This window comes from Pongo abelii, chromosome 17, assembly GCF_028885655.2.
Source record: "Pongo abelii isolate AG06213 chromosome 17, NHGRI_mPonAbe1-v2.0_pri, whole genome shotgun sequence".
In the NCBI taxonomy this organism is placed as follows: domain Eukaryota; kingdom Metazoa; phylum Chordata; class Mammalia; order Primates; family Hominidae; genus Pongo; species Pongo abelii.
In genome coordinates, this window is record NC_072002.2 from 64,123,832 (window position 1) to 64,143,320 (window position 19,489).

Sequence of the window (19,489 nt, forward strand, 5' to 3'; positions counted from 1 at the left end):
AAACTAGAATTCAGGATTAAGAAACTCACTCAAAACCACTCAACTACATGGAAACTGAACAACCTGCTCCTGAATGACTACTGGTTACATAACAAAATGAAGGCAGAAATAAAGATGTTCTTTGAAACCAACGAGAACAAAGACACAACGTACCAGAATCTCTGGGACACATTCAAAGCAGTGTGTAGAGAGAAATTTATAGCACTAAATGCCCACAAGAGAAAGCAGGAAAGATCCAAAATTGACACCCTAACATCACAATTAAAAGAACTAGAAAAGCAAGAGCAAACACATTCAAAAGCTAGCAGAAGGCAAGAAATAACTAAAATCAGAGCAGAACTGAAGGAAATAGAGACCAAAAAAACCCTTCAAAAAATTAATGAATCCAGGAGCTGGTTTTCTGAAAGGATCAACAAAATTGATAGACCGCTAGCAAGACTAATAAAGAAAAAAAGAGAGAAGAATCAAATAAATGCAATAAAAAATGATAAAGGGGATATCACCACTGATCCCACAGAAATACAAACTACCATCAGAGAATACTACAAATACCTCTACGCAAATAAACTAGAAAATCTAGAAGAAATGGATAAATTCCTCGACACATACACTCTCCCAAGACTAAACCAGGAAGAAGTTGAATCTCTGAATAGACCAATAACAGGATCTGAAATTGTGGCAATAATCAACAGCTTACCAACCAAAAAGAGTCCAGGACCAGATGGATTCACAGCCGAATTCTACCAGAGATACAAGGAGGAACTGGTACCATTCCTTTTGAAACTATTCCAATCAATAGAAAAAGAGAGAATCCTCCCTAACTCATTTTATGAGGCCAGCATCATCCTGATACCAAAGCCTGGCAGAGACACAACCAAAAAAGAGAATTTTAGACCAATATCCTTGATGAACATTAATGCAAAAATCCTCAATAAAATACTGGCAAACCGAATCCAGCAGCACATCAAAAAGCTTATCCACCATGATCAAGTGGGCTTCATCCCTGGGATGCAAGGCTGGTTCAATATATGCAAATCAATAAATGTAATCCAGCATATAAACAGAACCAATGACAAAAACCACATGATTATCTCAATAGATGCAGAAAAGGCCTTCGACAAAATTCAACAACACTTCATGCTAAAAATTCTCAATAAATTAGGTATTGACGGGACATATCTCAAAATAATAAGAGCTATCTATGACAAACCCACAGCCAATATCATATTGAATGGGCAAAAACTGGAAGCATTCCCTTTGAAAACTGGCACAAGACAGGGATGCCCTCTCTCACCACTCCTATTCAACATAGTGTTGGAAGTTCTGGCCAGGGCAATTAGGCAGGAGAAGGAAATCAAGGGTATTCAATTAGGAAAAGAGGAAGTCAAATTCTCCCCGTTTGCAGACGACATGATTGTATATCTAGAAAACCCCATTGTCTCAGCCCAAAATCTCCTTAAGCTGATAGGCAACTTCAGCAAAGTCTCAGGATACAAAGTCAATGTACAAAAATCACAAGCATTCTTATACACCAATAACAGACAAACAGAGAGCCAAATCATGAGTGAACTCCCATTCACAATTGCTTCAAAGAGAATAAAATACGTAGGAATCCAACTTACAAGGGATGTGAAGGACCTCTTCAAGGAGAACTATAAACCACTGCTCAATGAAATAAAAGAGGATACAGAGAAATGGAAGAACATTCCAGGCTCATGGGTAGAAGAATCGATATCGTGAAAATGGCCATACTGCCCAAGGTAATTTATAGATTCAATGCCATCCCCATCAAGCTACCAATGACTTTCTTCACAGAATTGGAAAAAACTACTTTAAAGTTCATATGGGACCCAAAAAGAGCCCACATAGCCAAGTCAATCCTAAGCCAAAAGAACAAAGCTGGAGGCATCACGCTACCTGACTTCAAACTATACTACAAGGCTACAGTAACCAAAACAGCATGGTACTGGTATCAAAACAGAGATATAGATCAATGGAACAGAACAGAGCCCTCAGAAATAACACCGCATATCTACAACTGTCTGATCTTTGACAAACCTGACAAAAACAAGAAATGGGGAAAGGATTCCCTATTTAATAAATGGTGCTGGGAAAACTGCTAGCCATCGATAGAAAGCTGAAACTGGATCCCTTCCTTACACCTTATACAAAAATTAATTCAAGATGGATTAAAGACTTAAATGTTAGATCTAAAACCATAAAAACCCTAGAAGAAAACCTAGGCATTACCATTCGGGACATACGCATGGGCAAGGACTTCATGTCTAAAACACCAAAAGCAATGGCAACAAAAGCCAAAATTGACAAATGGGATCTAATTAAACTAAAGAGCTTCTGCACAGCAAAACAAACTACCATCAGAGTGAACAGGCAACCTACAAAATGGGAGAAAATTTTCACAACCTACTCATCTGACAAAGGGCTAATATCCAGAATCTACAATGAACTCAAACAAATTTACAAGAAAAAAACAAACAACCCCATCAAAAAATGGGCAAAGGATATGAACAGACACTTCTCAAAAGAAGACATTTATGCAGCCAAAAGACACATGAAAAAATGCTCATCATCACTGGCCATCAGAGAAATGCAAATCAAAACCACAATGAGATACCATCCCACACCAGTTAGAATGGCGATCATTAAAAAGTCAGGAAAGAACAGGTGCTGGAGAGGATGTGGAGAAATAGGAACACTTTTACACTGTTGGTGGGACTGTATACTAGTTCAACCATTGTGGAAGTCGGTGTGGCGATTCCTCAGGGATCTAGAACTAGAAATACCATTTGACCCAGCCATCCCATTACTGGGTATATACCCAAAGGACTATAAATCATGCTGCTATAAAGACACATGCACACGTATGTTTATTGCGGCACTATTCACAATAGCAAAGACTTGGAACCAACCCAAATGTCCAACAATGATAGACTGGATTAAGAAAATGTGGCACATATACACCATGGAATACTATGCAGCCATAAAAAATGATGAGTTCATGACCTTTGTAGGGACATGGATGAAACTGGAAATCATCATTCTCAGTAAACTATCACAAGGACAAAAAACCAAACACCACATGTTCTCACTCATAGATGGGAATTGAACAATGAGAACACACGGACACAGGAAGGGGAACATCACACTCTGGGGGCTGTTGTGGGGTGGGGGGAGGGAGGAGGGATAGCATTAGGAGATATACCTAATGCTAAATGGCAAGTTAATGGGTGCAGCACACCAGCATGGCACATGTATACATATGTAACTAACCTGCACATTGTGCACATGTACCCTAGAACTTAAAGTATAATAATAATAATTTTAAAAAAAACTAAAGGGATGGATCACACAAATTAAAATATTCATTCCTTTTTTTTATAATTTATAAAAAAAACAAAAAAAATGGGCCAAGTGCAGTGGCTCATGCCTGTAATCCCAGCACTTCGGGAGGCCAAGGCGAGTCAATCACCTGAGGACAAGAGATAGAGGCCATCCTGGCCAACATGTTGAAACCCCGTCTCTACTAAAAATACAAAAATTAGCTGGGCATGGTGGTGCACGCCTGTAATCCCAGCTACTCGGGAGGCTGAGGCAGGAGAATCACTCGAACCCGGGAAGTGGAGATTGCAGTGAGCCATGATCGCGCCACTGCACTCCAGCCTGGTAACAGAGTGAGACTCCTCACCAAAAAAAAAAAAAAAAAAAAAAAAAAAACCACACACACCAGATGCAATGGCTCATGCCTATAATCTCAGCACTTTGGGAGGCCGAAGTGGGCAGATGACTTGAGCACAGCAGTTCGAGACTAGGCTGGCCAACATGGCAAAACCCCATCTCTACTAAAGATATAAAAACTAGCCGGGCATGGTGGTAGGTGCCTGTAATCCCAGCTACCGGTGAGGCTGAGGCACGAGAATTGCTTGAACCTGGGAGGCGGAGGTTGCAGTGAGCTGAGATCGTGCCACTGCACTCCCACCTGGGTGACAGAGTGAGACTCTGTCTCAAAAACAAAAAAACAAAAAAACAAAAAACAAAAAAAAACCCATAAAACCATAAATATTAAAAACTGAACTTTTATTAACTTAAATACCATACTGTATATGCAAAAAATGCATCAAAATTTAAAATATAGCCACAAATTTTCTTGAAATAAACTAAAGTTCAACACAGAAAAAGTTATTAAAAATATTCTTAAAAACAAAAATTAAGATAGACAGATTGAAAAGATGGACACATAATGATAAAGCAAATATTCCAAAATTGTTAACAAGAATTTATGGTGGGTAAGTACATGTCCAAAGTGCAATTAGGCCAACTCAAAATGTTGCATTCATAAAACATGGAATAATCAGAGAAAAAGAACTCTCTGGAACTAAAAATTATTGTAAAATTTCATCAAATGTTAGAAATGGCTTTTAAAAATATTAAGAGATATTCAACTTCACTTATAATGAGAAAATGCACATAAGAATCACAATATAACCAGTCGCCATGACTCACATCTGTCATCCCAAAACTTTGGGAGGCAAAGGCAGAAGGATTGCTTGAGGCCAGAAGTTTGAGACCAGCCTGGGTAACATAGCAAGACCTCATCTCTACTAAAAATTTAAAAAACTAGCTGGGCATGGTGGCACACACATGTAGTCCCAGCTACTAGGGAAGTGGAGAAGGAAGGCTCGCTTGAGCCCAGGAATTCGAGCTTGCAGTGAGCCATGATCGCACCACTGTACTCCAACCTGGGTGATAGAGTGAGACCCTGTCTCAAAAAAATTTTAAAAAGGATCACAGTATGACTTTAATTTTTAACTTATAAAAAATCTTATAATATACAATGTTTGCAAGGCTCTACTAGAGGCTTTTGGTGGGGCTATAATTGGTATAATCTTTTTAGGGAATAAATTGTTACCAAATTTATCACATCTTTATCAAAACTTAAAATGTGCACAATTAATGCCAACTCTAAAATACATATGATGGCTATATCTGTATATATGAAGTGAATTTATGTACATGAATATTCATTGGAGTGTTGTTTATAACAGTAAAAGACTGGAAATGAACTAAATTTTCATAAGAGACTGATTAAATTATGATATATTCAGACAAACCATACATAGCTATAAAAAATCAAAGTTGATCTATTGCTACTGATTGGAAAAATCAAGTTAAAAGTGATAAAAGCAACTTACAGAATAGTCTGTGTGGCTAGTATCATTTTTATTGAGGAACACTTTTGGCTGAGCGCAGTGGCTTACGTCTGTAATCCCAGCACTTTGGGAGGCCAAGGTGGGCGGATCACGAGGTCAGGAGTTCAAGACCAGCCTGGCCAACTTGGTGAAACCCGATCTCTACTAAAAATACAAAACTAAACTGAGCATGGTGGTGGGCGCCCGTAATTCCAGCTGCCCGGGAGGCTGAGTCAGGAGAATCATTTAAACCCGGGAGGCGGAGGTTGCAGTGAGCCAAGATATCACCACGGCACTCTACCCTGGGTGACAGGGTGAGACTCCATCTCAAGAAAAAAAAAAAAAAAAAAAAAACAACAAAAAACACTTTTTATGCGGTATGCTATGACTGGGAGAGGGACTAGAAGATTAGACAGTAAGGGTCCAAAGTGAGAAGATGACTTATTATATTCCCTTTCATACTGTTTGATTTTTTTCCATGCACACATATTACCTATTAAAAATAAGTATTTTAGTACAGAAATTTTGATGAGGGAGGTCAAAAGCTAAAAATCAAACAAATTTCCAACAAGTCAGAATTTTTTTAAAAGATGTAAAAAGTTGAGATAAGAGAGGTTAAATCTACAAAGTCCAGTATCTGACTTGAACATGAGTTTTAGAGAGACTTAAAAAAAGAGGGAAGGGCCGGGTACAGTGGCTCTCGCCTGTAATCCTAGCACTTTGGGAGGCTGAAGAGGGCAGAACACTTGAGGTCAGCAGCTCAAGACCAGCCTGGCCAACATGGTGAAACCCCAGCTCTACTAAAAATACAAAAATTAGCCGGAAATCGCTTGAACCCGGGAGGCGGAGGTTGCAATGAGTCAAGATTGTGCCACTGCACTCCAGTCTGGGCAACAGAGCGAGACTCTGTCTCTAAATAAATAAAAATACATTTAAAAAGAGGGCAGAAATGCACAAAGAAATATTGAATAACACAAAAAACTACCCATAGTTGAAGAACAAATATTTACTGACTAATAAGCAGTCCATCAATGAAAAAATATCAGCCACACTAACACATCACCATATTTCAGAATTCTAAAGACAAACCCAAGATTCTAAAATCTTCCACTGAGGAAAAGAAAAAAAAAAAACCATACAGAGCAATGATAATCAGATGGCATCAGAATTCCCTCTAACACTAATAATATCATTAGACAATGATGGAATATCTTCAAAACTCTAGGGAATACTGATTCTCAATCAGAAACTCATAACTAGCCTACCTATCATTCAAATGTAGACATACAAGACAAATACATACAAATATAGACAAATAAGGACTAATACTTTCTTCAAAAGCTACATGAGAACGTGCTACATGAAAACTGAGGAAATAAACCAAAAATGGCTTTAAAGAATATCAGGCAACAATGGAGTCCACCCAAGAAAATAGTGAAGAGGAATCCCAGATGACACAGCTATGTGATAGCCCCAGAAAGCAACCAGTCTAGATTGAAGCAAGAGGACTGATGGTGTCAATGAGGGTAGTCCCAAGACTACACGTAGAACTTTCAAAAATTAGGCTAAAATAATAAAAAAAGAATGAAGTACTGATCCATGCTATAACTAGAATGAACCTTGAAAACATACTAAGTAAAACAATGCAAACACAAAAGACCATATGTGATACGATACAATTTGTATGAAATGTCCAGAATAGCCAAATCCCATAGAAACACAAAGTAGGTCGGTTTTGCTAGGGGCTGAGAAATGAAGAGTGACTGCTAATGGGCACATGGCTTCTGCCTGGGGTGCTGAAAATGTTCTGGTATTAGATAATGGTGATGGTTGTACAATTTTGTGAATATACTAAAATCAATTAATTGTACAAGTTAGAAAGCTGAGTTTTGTGGCATATGAATGCTATCTCAATAAAGCTTTATTTTTAAAAGTGAAGCTAAAATAAAGGAAAAAACACAAAAAGCTAAGAAATGCCATTAAATTTCAAGAAAAACAAAATCTTACATGGGAAAGTAGATCATGCTATACTTGCCAAGTGGTTGCCAGGGACTGGGAGTTGGGATACAGACTGACTACAAGGAAAACTAGGGAACTTGAGTTGAGAGGGATGTAATTGAATTGTTCTACATTATAATTTCAGTGTGTGTAACCGTATGCATTTGTCAAAACTCATAGAACTGAACAATAGAAAAGATGAATTTTGCTAAATGTAAATTATACATCAATAAACGTAACTTTTAAAATAAAATAAAATAAAACCTCCTGTGACACTGGAGTGGATTTTTGTAGTTGAAGTTGACTCTTAAGGAATGAACTATGGATTATTTAGCAAAATTTGATGCCGAAATAACGGACACGATCTAGTGATTTACTTTATTAAACTCTCCCTGTGCCTAAGTAGATAACTGGGAGGGTCTGATTTTTTTTAAAAGCTTTTCAATACTCTTTATTGAAATACAATATATCTACTGCAAATTACAAGTACACATTGTGCTTTCTCTGTAAATTCTGATTCTCTGTCATCCTGACAGATTTTTGGGAGGGAGTAAAATAGGTCCAAAATGTAGAAACAAAAAAGTTTCCAAATTTCTCCCTAGTCAGGTCTTCATAGAGTAGTTTCATTAGCCGATTTAAAGTAAATTCTCAAAACAATAAATATACTCAAAGAAAATATACACATTTCCAAGTCACTTCTCCCATTTAGATTATCTATCCTCTAACTTAGCTCCAATCATGTTACAAGATTTACCTAGATTCTTCTGATCTAGAAATTAGTAATATTTTAAAACAATTAAAATACAAAGTAAAAATTTAAGAGACGGAGAGTTCTGTCTTCTCATTATTTTTACGGAACCCAACTAATCCCTGCTCTTTGGCTTCCTTTTGTGTACTTCCTACAAAGAATATTCTTAAGTAAACTTGTCATCCTGGGGTAAAATAAGTAGATATTAAAGTACAGATAATACAAGTAAGAAGAGAAAAGAAAGAGAACTGAATGAAGGGTGTGGGAAGTAGTATCTTTAATTTACAAAGGGAAAGTCAAGTGTTACTGCCTATATTTGAAGGAATAAAAAGACATATATTACACAGAAAAACTAAAAATGATAATTTAAATATAATAGAATATAGCAAGGGAAAAGGTGCAAGTAGACAGAAGGAGATAATCATCTGAGCAGATGTCAATAAATAATTTAATGAATCAAAAAAGTGGTATACATTTACATTAAGAACCAAGAAAATAAAACACTTGGATATAAATATAACAAAATATGTACAAGAGCTGTATGAGCAAAACCATAAAACTTTGATGAAAGAAATCAAATAACTAAATAAATAGAAAGATATTCTATGTTCATGGATAGAAAGACTCAATATTGTCAAGATTCCTCTCAATGTGATCTACAGATCCAACACAATTCAAATCACAACACCTGCAAGTTATTTGGTAGTAACTTGTAGTAACACAACAAACTGGTTCTAAAGTTATACAGAAAAGCAAAAGGCCTATAAATATCAACACAAATTGAAACAGCAGAACAAACTAAAAGGACTGGAATTATCCTTCAAGACCTATTACAAGGCTACAGTAATCAAGACAGCATGACACTGGCAAAAGAATAAATAGATCAACAGAACAGAACTGAGCACTCAGAAATAGACCCACATATAGTTAATTGGTCTTTGACAAAGGAGCAAAGACAGTATAATGGGGAAAGGTACTCTCTTCAACCAGATGCTGAAACAACTGGATATCCACATGCAAAAAAAAAAAAAAGACGGATCTAAATATGAAATGCAAAACTATAAAACTCTAAAACGATAAAATAGGAGAAAATCCAAATGACCTTGGGTATGGTGATGACTTTTTGGATACAACACCAAAGGCACAATCCATGAAAGAAATTATTGATAGTAAGATTAAAATTTTAAAATTTAAAGTTTCCTACTCTGTGAAAGACATGATCCATGAAAAAAATAACTGATAGCAAGGGCCTCATTAAAATTAAAAATTTCTATTCTGTGAAAGACACTGTGAAGAGAATGAGAAGAAATGCCACAGGCTGGGAGAAAACACTTGCAGAAGACATATCTGATAATGGATTGTTATCTAAAATATACAAAGAACTCTTAAAACTCAGCAAGAACACAACCCAATTAAAAAGTGGACCAAAGACTAACAGATATATCATCAAAAAAGATACACAGATGGCACAAGCATATGAAGAGATGCTCAACATCATATGTCATTAGGGAACTACAAATTAAAACAATGAGATACCACTACACACCTATTCAAATGCCAAAATTTAAAACACTAACACCACCAAACGCTGACAAGGATGTGGAGCAATAGGAACTCTCATTCATTACCGGTGGGAATGGCAAAATTGGTATAGGCATTTTGGAAGACAGTTAAGCAGTTTCTTACAAAATTAAACATACTTTAACCATCATCCATTCATCTACTCTGTATGATATGACAATGATAGATACATTTCATCATGCATTTGTCTAATCCCATAGAATATAAATTTCATGCATTTGTCTAATCCCATAGAATACAAATTTCTTACAAAATTAAACATACTTTAACCATCATCCATTGATCTACTCTGTATATGACAATGATAGATACATTGATCAACACATCGATACATTGATAGATACAATTGATACACTGATCAATAAACTGATAGATACATTGAAAGATGTATCTATCAATGTATAGATATCAATAGATATAGATATCATAGATAGATATCAATGTATAGATAGATGTATCTATCAATAATTGATAGGTACATTGATAGATGATACATAGATGATACACTGATACACTGATAGATACAATTGACAGATCCAATTGATACACTGATCAATACATTGATAGATACAATAGATACATTGATCAATATGATACACTGATAGATACATTTCATCATGCATTTGTCTAATCCCATAGAAGATAAACACCGACAGGGAACACTAAACTATAGACTAAAGTAAACTATATTTGGGTGATAATCCAGTGCCAATGCAGTTTTATTAATTATAACAAATGTATTCCTCTGCTGAGAGACACTGACGGTGCAGGAGGCTATATGTGTGTGGGGGTGGCTTGACATTAATAACTGCAAATTTTAATTCTCCCAACAAACAACTAATTTTTTTTCTTTTTAATTCTGTACTTTCTGCTCAATTTTGTGGTGAACCTAAAATTACTCTCAAAACTAAATGTAAAAAAATAAAGACTTACTTTTTCAAAATAATGGTATATTATTTAGAAATATAAAAGGTTAAATGAAGGTAAAGGTTTATATAAACCACCAGAACAGGTGAGAATTTAGAAAGTTTGTCTCTCAGGAGGAAACATTTAAAAAGGGATGAGACAAATAACATTTGTTCTCATTATAAGCCTCTGTGCAATGTGATTTTGTCCCCAAATCATGTGCATACATATATGACCACTTAAAATTCCGCACCAATGACTATCAGAAAATATTCAAATGTAATATAATCTGGATTATGTCTGAAAAGAAATTACTCTGTAAAGAAGTAAGTTATATGTCAGAAAAAAATTAAAAGAAAAAAATCAATTGTTTGTTGGGAGAATTAAAATTTGCAGTTGTTAATATCAAATCACTTTATTCCTATTTTGCTACACATGTCTTAATAACAGCAAACAAAATTAACAGCAGCATTCAGTAACAATCTTGGTTTTTTACCAGGAAAAGTTCTCTGAAGGCACCAGACATCAATTTTCAAACTAAAAAGCTATTGTGAACTTAATACGTAATACTGCCTTGGTATCTGAAAATACTACAATCTTTGATTCACTGATTCAATCGATGCCTTAAATGCCTAATTCATTCAGAAAGCTATACTGGACGTTTACCTTGCAACACCTAAAACTTAAAATGCTGACTTGCTGTAGTCACCCCCCAACCCCACCCCCACTCCTCCACCCACCTTACGGCTAGATTCAGAGAAGTATTTTAGCATCAACAGGCAGGGCTGTGGAAAGTCATTTTCCCAACAGCTAGGCCCTTCGTTGCTAACCATGGGTCTCTCCTGTACCTTCACTCTCTTCCAACAACTGGAGACTCCATAAAGAAACCATTTATGACTCTTTAGGTTCTTGAACCATCTACTCACTGTTACCACCAAATGTTTTCAGTACTCAAATTTCCACAGTAGAACATCTAACCCAGTACTATTAGTCTATGGGTCCAATAAATGTGTATCTTATATAATGTTATTACATTTTAGAAATGCTATAAACTGAATTTTATAAATAAGATTCTCAGTTTCATACTCAAATATTTCCAAAATGGATTTTAGAAAAATATTTCTAATAATTATATTCTTTTTTATATCTCAATAAACAGAGAACCCTAAAAATAATCAAATCTTTAGTCCTCTAACATTTGAGTCTTTGCTACATCAACATTGCTTCTTTATCCCTAATATTCCACAAACCCTCTGCTCAACCTAATATGCTTGTGATTCTCCAAATACATTATTCATACCTAAGAAGTCCCTATCCAGTTCTTTTCTGCCTCTTTAATGATTTAGCCAGTGCTAATCTGTTCAACTCCAAATGACTGTGGCATTTATCAAATGTTCTTCTCATCGGGGTATCTTTTTGTCTATCTACCTCTAAGCTCTTCAAGAGTCACACCTTTTTATTTTCAGGGTCTACTCCACTGTACACACATAGTATATTCACAATATGTTTTTGAGGATGACCTGAATTAAAAAGAAATTATTATACTAAGAATAATCTAGGGACTACTGAGATATAAAGCCCATCGTCCCTAAACTAAACGGCCCCAAAATACTCAGCATTTATAACTAATTAATCTACTAGTTCCTTAAACATTCTCAGATGTTATTTCTCAGTGTTTCAGCTTCCAGTAGCCCCTTTCTACTACAAATGTCAGTAAGACACCCTGTTGTTACAATGTGCCAACTACAAATGAGCCATTACACTTGCAGTGGAATATGCCTTAGCACAATACTGTTTACATATAGACTAGATGCTGAGAAACAAACAAACAAAATGCTTTAAGCACAATGAACAGGTTAGACCCTTACTAATTTACTCAGTAAAGAAATATTTCAGTCTACCATGTGCCAGGCTAACCTGAATATCATGGATGCAGCAGCAGTGAGCAAACCAAATGCTGCCACAAGAGCCCTTGTTTTCATGGAGCTTTCATTCTAGTTTTATTGGGAAAACATGAGCAAGAGAGGTAACAGATAATATGAAGAGTAGTGAAAAGTGTTAAGACAAAAAACAGGCCAGGTGTGGTGGCTCTTGCCTGTAATCCCAGCACTTTAAGAGGCCAAGGCAGGAGGGTTGCTTGAGCCCAGAATTCAAGGCCAGCCTGGGCAACACAGCAAGACCTCATCTCTACAAATAATTTTTAAAATTAGCCAGGCATGGTGGCACACACCTGTGGCCCCAGATACTCAAGAGTCTGAGATGGGAGAATTGCTTGAGCCTGGGCAGTTGAGGCCATACTGAGCCGTGATTGTGCCACTGCCCTCCAGGCTGGTTGACAGAGTGGGAATCCCATCTCAAAAAAATAAATAAATAAGTAAATAAATAACACATGAAAAAAAGACACAGAATGAGAGGGGAGCTATTTTCAGGTGGTCAAAGCTACTCTATGGGGTAGTCAGGGTGGCCATTTCTAAAGAAACAAAACTTGAAGCAGATGAAAGCTTGAAGGAGGTCAGAATGTGAGCCATGCAAATATCTAAAGGAAGACAGACTGCAGAAGGAAAGAAGGCAAAGGCCCTAGACACAGCATGGACTGGCATGCTCCACATTAGCAAGACCACCAGTGAGGGTTAGCAGATGACATCAGATATCCCCTGTACTCGACAAATCACAGTACACAAATAGATACACACTCCCTGAAAAAGGCAGTGAAAGCAATCAATTACGAAACTCTCATCTTTATCAATCTATACCTTACGAAAAAAACTAGAAAAAGTTTTCTTAGATTAAATTATAATTGACAAATCTGCAAATCAGGGCCAGACTAAAAATTAAACAGTCCTCAATGAGTTCACGGGTTCATAAGAAAGACCACAGAAATGGATCCCAGAGAAAGAGGCTGTATTTTGGGTCTGAGGCCAATAGAAAGAGGCCTACTCTGAGCAGACCTACCCAGAGTGGTGGCACTAGTGAGAAGGAGTGGGGCCTGTGCTTGACACCGACATCATCATGTACAACTAACAGCCACAGATTTGCTGAAAAATGACAGCAACAAAAATAGACACAAAGACAAGGGAAAAAAATCTAATTTGAGTCCTCAAAATAACTTCCATTTCTTAACAAAACAGCATCACAAGTAGCCCCAAAATACAAGGGTGGGTCTATACGGCATCACTGCTTCTGCAGCTATGGCCCCGCCTGACCCCACCACTCAGTTGGTTCCCACAAGTCTCATTCAGCCCTTAGAGTAACACTACAAGAACCCAGACAGTGTCACAAATTCCAAGTGCTGGGCTTTTACCTCTGGCTTACCTACCCATGTTCTTTCTGTTAGAACACTCCATATTAGTGTCCTGAGGAAAATACCTTTATCTTTATTACTTTCCTGTTTACTTCACTGAGACACAGGGAAGGTATAAAAATCAAAGGCAAGGATTTGCTTTTAGCAGATTTATTTAAATTCTAATGGGATCAATCCAATATACACTGAAAAATGTCAAGCCGGTGCATGACTTAATCTTTATTTTAAATATATAAATGCTGAGAGCTATGGAGTTAAGGAAGGATTCCTGAAAGATGAACAATTTTAATGAAGATTAGTACCTCCGTGAATTAATATTTTATCAAGAAATCCAAAGTGTCTGAGAAACAATAGCCACTAACTACTTAAAAGTCAATCTTCATTACAAATGAACTCCTACAAAGATCACTGTAGTGAACTTCTGGGAGTTTATTTCAAGTACTGCCACTGATCCTATTCTCTTTATAATAAGGTATTATTTACATTTTAGTTTACAGATCTCTAAATAAATACATAGCATACACGTGTATGTGTCCGTAGTAACCCCTTTGCTCTCAATATTAACAGAATGATTTAAAAAGTCTCATAAGAAACATTTACGCTAGTTTGAATTACCCTCAGTGGCCAATAAAATTAGTTTCATCTTGTTATTCACCTGCTAATGCAGCACAGGATGAATTACCCATGTGAAATGTGAAACGTTTATAGCACTTCTGATGATATTCAGGTGTGAGCATTCCTGGTTTGCATATATTCCTATTTCCTCTTAAATTATACACTGATCCATAAATACTACACTACAGTTAGATGAAATGAAACATTTAAAGAGGAGTTTGATTTCACATGGAAACCGTTACCAAGACAAACCTTCTTGTAGGACGGAGTTCCAAGAACATTAAATCATCAGAAATTGTTTCAGCAGCTGGTTAAAGCTGAGTGTACATAATAGGAAACAACTGGCTAGCGGTGCATTTTCAGTTAATTTAAAAGGTATAAACACATTAAAACACTGAAATGTTTGATATATTACAACACAATCGGCTTGCTCCTCAAGAGTGTTTAAATGCCTGCTCTATTCATTGTGTTTGGAGCCAATTTACTATCTAAAGGTATTTACTGTTTCCATCCCCCTGAATGTCACCAAAACATTTTATCAATAAAGGCAAAAAGAAAAAAAAGAAAAAAAAAAAAAGCGTGTGCTCATTTAGGATATATACTAAATTCCTGGTATTGTGTTATATAAAAAAAAATATTTAGGACCAAGTGTGGTGGCTCACACCTGTAATCCCAGCACTTTGGGAGGCCGAGGCGGGCAGATCACAGGTCAGGAGTTCAAGACCAGCCTAGCCAACATGGTGAAACCCTATCTCTACTAAAAATACAAAAATTAGCCGGGTGTGGTGGCGCTCGTCTGTAATCCCAGCTACTCAGGAGGCTGAGGCAGGAGAATCGCTTCAACCCAGGAGGCAGAGGTTGTAGTGAGCTGAGATCACACCACTGCACTCTAGCCTGGGTGACAGAGTAAGACTCCATCTCAAAAAGAAAAAAAAATTGCAGGTGGTGCTACTTTTAAAATTACATCAGGAACACATGAAGCACTCCACATACCATGACAATGAAACGGTACACAGTATATGTGTTTCCCTTCCCTGATCTGACCACATGTAAAAGAAACCTAACCACAGTGGCCTAAGCAAGATAGGTATCTATTTTTCTCATGTACGAGGAAACCCAAAGATATGGGATCCAGGGCCAATGTAATAGTTTCATATTGTCACCAATGTCCCATGCTCCCAGGACACTAGTCTTTGCATGCAATGCTCATTAACATAGTTTCAAGACAGCCCAAGCATTGCCTCCACATTCCAGGAAGGAAGAGAAGGCAATGAGCAAAAGGTTAGAGTGGATATGCTCTGCAAGTTCATGACTTCTGCTCACATATACTTGACCCAAACTATGTCACATGGTCACATGGAACCGCCAAAGTGTCTGAAAAACTAATGTGGGCACACAGCACCACTCTAAACAATACTGGAGTTCTGTTAGAATGGAAGGGGAGAAAGGATGGCATGCATGTGTCTGCTGCAGGAGCTCCGGTTGAATGGGAAATTGTCCCATTTCCTTCCCTAGGCGATGACTCTTCAGTTGTCTCAGCCCTACCTTCCCGGGTGCATACCACCAGACCATATCACAACAGGGGTTGGTGGTTCTCACTTCGAAATCTATATTAAAATTCTAGATGCTGCATTCATGTACAACAGCAGCCTGGAGCCTATTTTCTCACAAATATCTGTCTTTCCTTTTGGGGCTATAGACAAATAGCACATTTCCAATTATATCTCCACGTAGACTGAGATTCTGTGATGAGAAACATTAAAATCTACTTTTTTATTTCAAAAATAATTCCTTGTACATATGCATTTTCAACAGGAGATGTAAATTCGTTCCACAGAGGTAAGTAAAAATCTTCATAGATACAATAATAATGGTTTGCGTTCCTCCAAAGGGCTGCAGGACGTAAACAGATATTCAGTGTGTCTGGGGATTCAAATTTCATTAAGTGGGAAAGGCAATTACGAAAGAAATGTCAAACAAGGCTTCTCAGGGGGACAATTTTTTTTAATTTTTTAATTTTTTATTTTTTTTGTAACGTAGTCTTGCTCTGTAGCCCAGGCTAGAGTGCAGTGGCGCGATCTTGGCTCACTGCAACCTCTGCCTCCCGACCTTGGTTCAAACGATTCTCCTGCATCAGCCTCCCGAGTATCTGGGATTACAGGCACGTGCCACCATGCCCAGCTAGTTTTTGTATTTTTAGTAGAAACGGGGTTTCACCATGTTGGCCAGGCTGGTCTTGAAGTCCTGACCTCGTGATCCGCCCACCTTGGCCTCCCAAAGTGCTGAGATTACAGGCATAAGCCACCACACCCGGCCTAATTTTTTTTTTTTTTTTTTAAGTAGAGACAGGGTCTCACTATATTGCCCAGGCTGGTCTCCAACTCCTGCATCCAAGCAATACACCTGCCTCAGGCTCCCAAAGTGCTGGGATTACAGGCGTGAGACACTGCACCTGGCCAATAATTTTTTTTTTTAAAGGTTGAGAATCACTGCTTTAAAAGTAACAAATGAGGCCAGGCACGGTGGCTAACACCTGTAATCCAGGCACTTTGGGAGGCTGAGGTAGGAGGATCACTTGAAGCTGGGAGTTCGAGACCAACCTGGCCAACATAGCGAGGCCCTGTCTCTATTTTAAATTTTAAAAAGCAACAAACGAGATGAACATTTCGAATCACATAGGAATTGCATTGAGCTGCAGTGACAGAAGCCCAGTTACAGCAGTGTTAACAAATAAGGGTCTATTTCTGTTACATGAGAAGTCCAGGATGAAAAAAGGTGGTACTGGTAGTTGTTGACTTTGGTTCAGCAGCTCAATGACATCAAAACAGAATTTTCTGTGAGTCTCTTGGTACATGGTGCCAAGAAGGCTATGCAACTCAAAAGACTATCCACATTCCAGACAGCAGGAGAAAGGGCTGTCAAGATCAAAAAGATGTGCCTCCTGGCTGACTCAATCAGTTCCTTTTAGAGAGCTTTACCCAGAGGTCTCATTGGAGGACCTTCCTCTACATCTGACTGACTATGCCTAGCTTCAAAGAAGGCTGGAAATGAAAATCTGCCTTCAAAAGAGGCTGGAAATACAATCAGGAAGTCAGGAAGATAAGGAGAACTCAACTCACTGTGTCTACCACAATATGAAGTAGATTCAAATTGCTTCTCTCTTAAAATCTTGTTTCCAAAGATCTATAAGATCTCTTAATACAGAGATTAATTCTGTGCCTACCATATTCTTAATATAGTTTCACTGTTTTCCCCTTAACAACGTACCATTTTTGTTTTGACGATGAATAGTCAGTCTAAATATTAGGTAGAGAGGAAAGAACTCTGTGGATATAGAATCCTTAAAAGGCACACATATAAGTACTATACCAGGACCCACAAACTCCTCAACATGATCAATGATTATCTGCCACATACAAAGAAGATAAAACAAATCCTGGCCTAGCCAGAACTTACAAGAGTGGAATATCAGTGATTAACTGCATCAAACAGCACAGCAATTCTTCCAAAAGATCTTCTGAGTCAGAACCTGGTAAGACACATAAAAAGATTTTTTTTTTTTAAACAAAGTACACAGTAGAATACAGTTGTTCAGAAGTTACATTTTCATTCCTAATGAGAATACAAACAGTTAGCATTATATAAACTCAGATATTAATGTTGAGCTCTGAATAAAATCCAAATCATGAACAGGTTAGCATCCATCATGACCTTCATCTAGCACAGGGCCTTTCAACACCTGCTGTTAATAATACAGCTGTTCAAGCTTGAAGGTACTTAAGGCTCCTGTACACCAGCAGTTGTCAGATTTCTTATACTGCACTGTGTTTCTTTCAATGAAATCTTACATTAAAGCCAAATATATGAAACAGATAAAAATCAAGCTGCTCTCACTGCTTTGTTTGAAGCAGGGGTAGAGGACTTTTATCCCTCCCTCCCCAACAAATATCTGGCCTTACCCTTGATTTCTTGATGGGCCTCAAGGCACCTTTTATGAACCTCTGGCGCTCCACAGATCATAGACTGAACCCCATTAAAGAGGCCAACCTTCTCTTTACAGACAATGAGTCAAAGGTAAAAGGGCTTTCCCAAGTCACAGAATAAATAAGTGGCAATGGCAGGATGCAAATTACCATTCCAATGTAAATGTTCCCCTATCCCAAACTACTACAGGTAAGTGACCTCCAAATTCCCAAAGTCAGTCAGTATCTTATGTGACTTCTGGTCTTGGACATTACTGACACCTACTCCTTCCTGAAATTCTTTCTTTTCTCAGTTCCTATAATACCTTATTTTTAACCAACTTCTTTTTCTATTTCTTCCCAGTGTCTGCTTCCTCAAAATACCTTTCAACTATTCGCATGTTCCCCAGAGTTCCACCATTGTCGTGCTTTTTTGTTCATTATCTCATCACCACAGTTCAGCTAAACAAGTTTACTAAATTAAAACTCACTCCTGGGCTGGGTGTGGTGGCTCACACCTATAATCCCAGCACTTTGTGAGGCCAAGGCAGGCAGATCACCTGAGGTCAGGAGTTTGAGACCAGCCTGGCCAACATGGTGAAACCCCACCTCTACTAAAAATACAAAAATTAGTCCAGCATGGTGGCGCACGCCTGTGGTCCCAGCTACTCAGGAGGCTGAGACAGAATTGCTTGAACCCGGGAGGAAGAGGTTGCAGTGAACTGAGGTCGTGCCACAGCACTCCAGCCTGGGCGACAAAGTGAGACTATGTCTCAAAAAAAAAAAAAAAAAGAAAGAAAACTGACTCCTGGACTCCTTTAACCTTCATAACTAGTTAGTATTTGTAGTTCCAATTTTACTCCTCTGCAATCCAAACTCCACATTGCAATCAGACAGAGCTAACTAAACTCCATCCTTTCACTCTCCTGGCTTAGTCCTTTTCAATTACTTTAAGCTGATTAATATATACCAGAAAAATTCCATGCTCCAAAGTACAGCATGCCAGACTCTTGGAGATATAGGTCCTGCATCCCTTTCTACCTTTATCTTCCTCCAGTACTGCAGTGTATCTTCCAGCAATGCCAAGCTATCTGCTACATGCCATTTCACACCTCAGTCACATTCCCTCTGCCTGGAATAGCCTCCAACAATTAAAACCTAATTTTTAAAA

General features: G+C 37.7%; 1 protein-coding gene across 11 annotated transcripts in view; it reads right to left on the reverse strand.

Annotated features, from left to right (window-relative positions):
- DYM (dymeclin) overlaps positions 1–19,489 on the reverse strand; it is a 413,664-nt gene that overhangs the window by 298,714 nt on the left and 95,461 nt on the right. For 10 of the 11 annotated variants that reach the window (NM_001133903.1, XM_054537559.2, XM_054537555.2 and 7 more), the window contains 1 exon segment: positions 17,813–17,885. The exons of the other annotated variant lie outside the window; for it this stretch is intronic. In NM_001133903.1, the coding sequence (NP_001127375.1) occupies positions 17,813–17,885 (73 nt within the window). 11 annotated transcript variants of the gene reach the window in all.